Source organism: Sebastes umbrosus, chromosome 4, assembly GCF_015220745.1.
Source record: "Sebastes umbrosus isolate fSebUmb1 chromosome 4, fSebUmb1.pri, whole genome shotgun sequence".
Lineage (NCBI taxonomy): Eukaryota > Metazoa > Chordata > Actinopteri > Perciformes > Sebastidae > Sebastes > Sebastes umbrosus.
The window spans coordinates 7,372,269-7,380,306 of NC_051272.1; the positions used below are offsets into that span (position 1 = coordinate 7,372,269).

General features: G+C 40.8%; 1 protein-coding gene across 1 annotated transcript; it reads left to right on the forward strand.

Moving 5' to 3' along the window:
* The first annotated feature begins 115 nt into the window (after nt 1–115).
* Nucleotides 116–6,730, forward strand: nts (neurotensin). Its single transcript, XM_037767810.1, has 4 exons — nt 116–413; nt 1,677–1,738; nt 4,769–4,960; nt 6,221–6,730. Exons 1-4 carry the CDS (start codon nt 353–355, stop codon nt 6,362–6,364), a joined length of 459 nt encoding a protein of 152 aa, XP_037623738.1. The 5' UTR covers nt 116–352; the 3' UTR covers nt 6,365–6,730.
* Nucleotides 6,731–8,038: the final 1,308 nt, after the last annotated feature.

Here is an 8,038-nt window from a genome sequence, read left to right on the forward strand (position 1 = left end):
GAAGGGGGCTGTGTTAGTGGGTGGGAAGGTGGGGGTGGAGATGAGGAGAGAGAGAGAGACTGATGCTCTGACATCACATTGGCTCTTATAAGCTGAGGGAATGGAGCCCACCGCACTTCACAACCAGCCAGAAAACTGCAAGGAAGGGGAAGCGTGTTTGGAGCTGGAAGAGAAGAAGAAGAGGAAGAAGAAGAAGAGGAAGAGGAAGCAGCAGCAGCAGCATCACCACAGATCCCCTCTCCAGCCTCTTTAGCTGTCTGACCTTTAACCTTATGGACTAGATTCCTCCTCTGGTGAATTCTTCACTGTGGGATCCTTTTTCTTTTTCTTTTTGTTTGTTCAACACATCAAGATGCAGGCACAGTTGGCGTGTATTTTTCTCCTCTGTTTCACATGTGGTGGACTTTGTACAGGTAAGCATCTCTCAGGTTATGATTTTATGATGAATCATTGACTTTATTCATAGTAACAAAATAGGGGAAAAGCAAAGTATGGAACAAGTCTAGCCTTTACCTCTCACATGACTCACTGTGTGCAACAGGTGGATCATTTTGGTGATGTTGCAAGTGTTGAAAAACTGCATAGAAATCATGGACATATGTATTTCTTTTTAAATAAGAATTTGCACGTCAAGTCAAGTCAAGTCAATTTTATTTGTATAGCCCAATATCACAAATCACAAATTTGCCTCAGGGGGCTTTACAATCTGTTCAGAATACGTCAACCTCCGTCCTTTACGGTACGACCCTCTCATCGGATGAGTTAAAACTTAACAAAAAAAAATGGAAGAAACCTCAGGAAGAGCAACAGATGAGGGATCCCTCTTAAAGGACGGCAGACGTGCAATAGATGTCGTGTGCACAGAGTAACAACATTCAACGTCAAAAACTTCTTCTTAACATTATAGTTGTCAAAATAAGTTACTTATTTTTCTGGTGCCACAATTTATGAAAATGGCTTCAACCTGAGTTAATTTCTTCCAGTAGAAATATATATTTCTTCAAGACTTTTATTCCTCTTATTTTCTGCACAAGTTGTGACTTATTGATTCAGGATTCCCCCATTTTAGGCTCCTATAAACTCCTTTTTTTCCCTCAAAGATCCAACGTAATGATGCCTCTTTTAAATGTTTTATAACCCATTTGAACCAAAGTGTGTACAAAAAAGGAACCTCTAAAATGTAGAGGTTATTAAGAGTCTAAATTAACCACAGCAGAGCAACCAGATTTATTATTTGAAATTTAAAAATGTATTTATTTAATTCATGTATTTTCACATCAAATACTTGCTGCACTGAACTGCTCACAAGTCTAAATCCATGGGGAATTAGAGTAGGAAGTCACTTTTGGTCAACTGAGCCAATGAGCATTCAGCCTGTGACTTAACTAAACTTTGATTTATCCCATTTGAATCCTCAAAATCAATAACGGTATTAACAAAGCCTTATTGGGTAATGTGGGTTTTGCTTCACTCTCTCTTGTCTTCACATGGTGCTTGAGATGTAAATGTGTTAAACTCTTCAGCTCACGAAGAAGAAGAGTCTAAATGCCAGTAGACAAATAGATAAAGAGCATGCTATATGTCCATATCTCACTGACATTTATTACGCAGGATTCATTTCACTCCTGATTACATTTGATTGAAGGTTATATTTCTGCTTCTCTTCTAACTGACAGATGTCGACGAGGATCAGCGAGCGCTGGAAGAGGAGCTAATCAGCAGTCTCTTCACTTCTAAGGTACAGAGTCCCTCTTTTTTTTTTTTTTTCAGCACATGTATGTGGCATCAGAGACTGAGTGTCCAAAAAGCTCCAACCCACCCGGTCAGCTATAGTGTGACCCTTCACATCTCTTCAGCTGACCCCAACACAGAGGCTGCAGGTGTTCTTTCATGAAATCTGGATCCAGTCACAGCATCCCCTTTTGGCTGTGTTCATGCTGAGTGGGAGATAAATAATTTATTATAAGAGTCAGACTGAACTAACATTCAGACTGACCTTGTTTGGATTGGAAATTAAATATGAGTCTTTTATACAGTTCAAATGTGCAGAGCAAAATTAATCAACACACCCCCACTGCCTTTTCCTTTGAGATGAAAATAAGAGCTGAGGGGAAGTTATTCAGTAACTTTATGATTTTTAATGTTTGAGTTTAAGGCAAAGCTGAGGGAGGAAGTTGGCGAGGGTGGAAACTCAAGGCACGATGAGACGGATGGCCGAGCCTAATAGGAGTCAGATGGACCTGACAGCATCATAACGACACGTCCTCCACCTCTCTCTATCTGATAAATAACCGCGGTGCTCGTATACGGAGACGTGACGCTGACAAATCAGCCATGTGATTCATTGCTGCTGATGCTCGGAGGTTGCTCAGGGGGTGATGATTGTAATAATATAACTTGCCGGGTGACAGAGTGCTCAAGAGGCGGGAAAGTGCAGTATGGTAGAAGATACTTGTGGCTCTCTTATCATATGATACATTTTTATTTAAGCGACAGCTAAATTGATTGACCTGCTCGTCCACTCTTCTTCTCATCTGATTAGATGCAGGACTTCCTCCCTGGCTCTTATTTCTCTATTGAACATGATGGCATTATTCCACACGGCTGTTAGTCTGGCCGATTTTGACATTGACCCCTTCCTCATCCCTAGATCTTTGAATGTAGATTGAGCTTTTGCAGTACTTTTAAAAAGTCACCTAAAAAAAAAATGTTAAAGGTCCCATATCATGCTCATTTTCAGGTTCATACTTGTATTTTGTGTTTCTACTAAAACATGTTTACATGCTTTAATGTTCAAAAAACACTGTTTTTCTCATCCTGTCCGTCTGAATATACCTGTATTATATACCCAACAATATGGGTTCACGTTTACTTCCTGTCAGCTGATGTCATTCACATACACTGCAACCGGAAATAAACTGGGACACATTTAGAATGCTTACGTTTTTTATTATACATTTGTGACATCACAAATGGACAGAAATCCTGTGTTTCAAAAGCACAGTTTCTGAATGCGGGCTCTGTATTTCTCTGTGTATTGAGCGTTTCGATACTTTCACAGTATTAATACAGCACTTTATCCTGCTTTATAATATAAAAGCCATGGAAATCTAACTTTTTACAACATGGGACCTTTAAAGAAACAGAAACAGACGGTAATGTATGGCTGTAGTAGCTATATGTTGGTGGCTTTCTAATGGAAAATCCAATCGTCACAGAGACAAGGCTGATTTGTTAATAACAACGGGTCCGCTGGGGATTGTTAGAATATTGGACCACTGCATTAGCTCTTAATCCCACCCCTCAAAGTTATTACATCACCTGAGAGGATCCTAATGAATGATGTGACCTTCGAGCACAATTAAAAACACACCTGACCCCATTCACAAAACTAAATGAAAACCCTTTAAAATCGTTGATGTAATGAGTGATTTAGCTGCTCATGTTTGGTCCCTGGTGTGTTGTTCTTTTGACGTCTCTACCGCTTTCATTACATGTCCCCCCCCCACACCTGTATTCAACATGGCTCCGTCTTTACAACATCACAGGAGACTCTATTCTTACGATGCTCATGAACGATGGGAGCAAAATCTTGGAGGTCTTGTGGCCATTTATGATGACGTAAAGCGACAATTTCCCCCTCGCCCCCTGAATCTCTCCATCATCCTCAGTGACAACCAGAGGTCTTTGCGGCAATGTGAATGAGATCGCCAGCCCACGCACGCACAGAGGGCCCTCCACTGTCTTAGAGCATTCAAACTAGATTATAACACAATCACTCTGGGTGTCTGGTGCCTAAGAATGTTTAAGAGATAGCACATATATATCTTAACTGCCCTCTCAACACGTTGCAGACTGGATCACAATGTAAAAGGGAGAGCCTCAAATGCGTCCTCAGCGCCTCTTAAAGGGAATTGCAAAAGCTTTTACTGCTTCAAGTGTAAAAACACAATAGCATTTAGACCACCAGCACTTCAGTGACACAAATGAAAGAGTGGTGGGTTAGCAGGAAGGCTAAGGAAGGCTGATCCATTGCATCTGCTCATGAAACAAGACAACAATTCAATTTATTTGAAATATAAAAGACAAAACTTAACGCGTAAAACATGAGATTCAACATCCATGAAGAGTGAGATTCAGACCTGGGATACAAAACAAAAACATTTTGAGGATACCAAATACATGACTACATCGTGAAAGAAGTATCAATGACGATTTTTCTGAAATAAGAATTATCCCCACGACACATGGGAGATGGACTGAATAACCATCAACCACATGATCACTATTTAATAGTTTCTTCAGTTGTATAATTTCTATCACAGTTGTAACCTGAGCACAACAATAAGATTATAGCAGGGCTGTTGGATTAAATTACATTTAATTGTATAGGTGTTCTCGTTATTGTGTCCACGCTAATTTCATATGGATCTAAAACCCTATATTAAATTTTGTGCAAAATGCAATAAGTAGATAATGAAATTTGAAATTAAAAAAGTTCTTCATTGTCTCAATATGTTTTGTGTTTTCATCGTCTGTGGTCTCTCCTTCTCTGAACTCAATTTTCACGTCACCTCAGTTCACAACGTTAAGTGAAACTCAATCAAATCATCTCCTCGCAACGAGGATCTAATTTATTGCCAAGCTTTGACTTTGAAAAACCAATCACTTCCTGTATTCAATTTGAAACCTTATCCTTTTCAAACTAACACCCCCTCCACCCCTCCACCCCGCCTCCTCCCTTGTTCCCTCTGTGCTGATGAAACAGAATAAGCAGAGTGCCCCCTACTGGCGCGTGTCGCTGGTCAAGATGTGCAGGATGGTGAACGGCCTGCGGCAGGAGGCGAGGAGCAGCGAGGAGCAGGAGGGCGGCGAGCTGAGGGAGGGGAGCCTCCAGCTGCTGGAGGAGCTATACAACCTGCAAATCATCTGTGGAGCACTGCAGAGCCGGGAGGAGAGGGTGAGACACACACACACACACATGTACAGACAAACACTGGTTGAAGAAGTGGTCATCCTTTAAAGATGTGTGTATTGTTTGTGTGTTAATGCTGTTGTAGCTTTAGGTATTTCATTTTTATTTCAGTAAGTCTTTTTCCATGACAGCATGTGGTGTGCATTTATGTGTGACATGCATATTCACATTCATGTGTATTATTTTTTGATTAGGAACTAACTTCTTACTGCTCTCAGATTGGTTCAATGATTATAAGCTATAAGTTGAGCTGATTCTTTAAAACTCTTTTAGTGTCAATCATACCAAAGCATGTAATAGACCCGCCAGAGGTCCACCAGAGGATAATGTGTCAGTGTCACATTTTGCCTCGCAGAAAATTGAATATTACACATGTATGAAGGTGCAGTACGAGCAGGGGGCAACAACGCCACTGATTTAGGTTCAGGCAAGAAACCCACTTAGTTAGGTTAAGGGAAAACATCATGGTTAGGCTCAAACTAAGTATGTAAACTAAGTAAAACACATACGGAAACAAAGTAACGTCAGGACGGAAAACACGCAACAAACTTCTCATGACAACCGGCACTACAAAACACGTGACAAACATCATTAACGTAACTTACAAAACTAAACACCGGCCTCCCGCCGCTCTCATACTGAATGTCTGCAAAGCAACTTGCAACAGATTATGAAAGTACGATGTGTCCCTTTGAAATGATTTTAAAAGGAAGTGAGTTTCTGGTTCAAATATAAAGGAGAAAGAACATATTTAGTAGTACCAGTTCCATGAGACAGTACTTTTACTAACGGTTTATGCAAAAAAAAAGCAAAAACAAAACAACAACAAGCCAGTAAAGCCAATAACAACATGTTTTGGCCGATATGAAATCATAAAAACACATGTACACAAGCTCACACAAACACACTAAATATCTCAAACACATGCACACTAGATCCCATCCATCCTCTCCCAGTAAATAAGCTCCCTCACCCCTCCTCCTCGTCTCCTCCTCCGTGTCCTCCATCATTTTCCTCCTGTCCTTTTTTTTTTTCAATCTTAACACGGCGACTGCAGATTAGCACCTGTTTTGCCATGCATGGAAGCACAGAGGAGAAGCCCTCATTTAATCACAGCTACACCAGCGTAGCCTCCCATTACCTGCCACTCAGCAACGAAACACGTGTTAACCTGCCATTTCCTCCTCGTCGTGTGACACTCACCCTCCACCTCTGTGCCTCTCTCTCTTTCTCTGCCCCTAACAGCTACTCCACGACTCTCAAGAATATTTAGAGGAGAACAGTGACACCCCGCTGAAACGAAAATCCCCCTACATCCTGAAGAGGCAAGCGGCGCACACCACCAAGTCCCGGAGGCCGTACATCTTGAAACGGAGTACGATTTACTGACGACCATCCCAGAGGCCGAGGTTACATTTTAGGGGACCAGACAATATTCTTTCTGTGAACATGTGATTGTGTTTTTTTTTTATTTCTCTCTTCTTGTAGCTGCAATGTTTTCTTTTTCTTTTCCCGTTGTTGTTTTGATCCAGTCAGACCCTTCGATTGTATGTCCAGCATTGAGGCCTGCCTGTATTCTGCTCCTTTCAAGTATAGGTCCTGAAAATAAAATCCTGAGCATCAAGCAAATTTGTGTATTTCTGAGAAACTATATTTATTTACTCTATTTCTTCACTGCACACTAAGTCTATTTTGTTTCAGGATATGATTAAAGGATTCATGATACAAAACCAGTGTGATGTGACTATCTGTTCTTTTATGTAACAGCTTCCGTTAGCTGATTTAAAAACCACCTCTCTTATACCACTTCATGCTTACCACAGGGCTGGAACTACCATTGAGGGCACCGAGGTCAACCCCATAAACACCATCCTGCTACCAGAAATATTCCAACCCTGGTCTCCTAAATATAACATTCCCATACAATGAGACTGCATTGAGGGAACATATTTAGTAGCAGTGGTCACTGTCTTCTACAGTATTTCTTTATGAAAGAGATTACTGAAGAGCCGTCAGATTCATCTGTAAAATGAGGCACAAAAAGCCCTGTAGATGCTGCCAGTCTGCTAGTGATTTTCAATACTAAGTTATGTCTTGAAATTAAAGCAAAAATGATTTCTGGATGTTAAAATTCAGCACATGCCACCTAATATCAACACAGTAGGCTACACATTGGGCCAGCGTTTGCTCTTATTAGTATGTGCTGTGTTGAACATTTTTCAAAGGGGCCACGAGGCACTTCAATTTCAGCAGATAAAGCAGACTTGGACCGGGGCGAACGAGAGTCTCGGCCGTGATAAATGTCAGTTTCATCTCCAAATCAAAGTGCTTGGGTGTCCGTCTTTGAAAACTCGGCTCTTAACGCTGACAATCAAAGAGCCGTGGATGAAGTGCAGCAGCAGAACACAGAGAGACACGCTTTCGACCGCCTCGTTGTGTTTGTCCAGAGAAGGTTAGCGGCAGGAAAAACATGGAAACGGTTTTCCAGCGGTTTAATTTTACTCAACCAATTCACACGGACAACTGCCCAGTTTACACTGTAAGCCACTGAGCAGGGGAGGTATTATGGTTGGATTTTAGTTTCGAAGGAAAGGAAAAGCATTTCCTCTCAGCAGACACTTTACTGTGTTTAATTAAAACAATACATTCTTTTTGATATCTATCTGTTTGTGTTCATCTTTCCCTGAAGCCCACTCGTCTAACATTGTGATTGGTGCCACAGGATTAACTACAAAACACTTATTTTGTTCTACCTATAAAGCCGCAGTTACATTTACCGAGATGTGTTAATCAGAGGCACAAAAACTGGATTTCACTCATGCTGTGATCAGTCCTTCAAAACCAGATGTAGACTAAATCCCGTCACACTGTTTACAACCAACAACAGTATAACAGTAACATGATGTAACTTAACAAATTGCTGAGTCCAAATACTTGTATCAAATATTAGAAAATATCATAATAATCTTTTAATATATGCAAGCAGACCCCTACAAATAAACCCAGGGTCGCTTGAATCAAAAATGAATGCTTCAGGTTTTTCCCATTTTTAGGTATAAATGA

What these genes read in the sequence shown, in the direction of transcription:
- nts (XM_037767810.1), top strand. Translation starts at nt 353, where the DNA reads ATGCAGGCACAGTTGGCGTGTATTTTTCTCCTCTGTTTCACATGTGGT. An exon ending in ATGTGGTGGACTTTGTACAG is followed by an intron (nt 414 to 1,676) that starts GTAAGCATCTCT and finishes TCTAACTGACAG; the next exon opens with ATGTCGACGAGGATCAGCGA. An exon ending in GCAGTCTCTTCACTTCTAAG is followed by an intron (nt 1,739 to 4,768) that starts GTACAGAGTCCC and finishes CTGATGAAACAG; the next exon opens with AATAAGCAGAGTGCCCCCTA.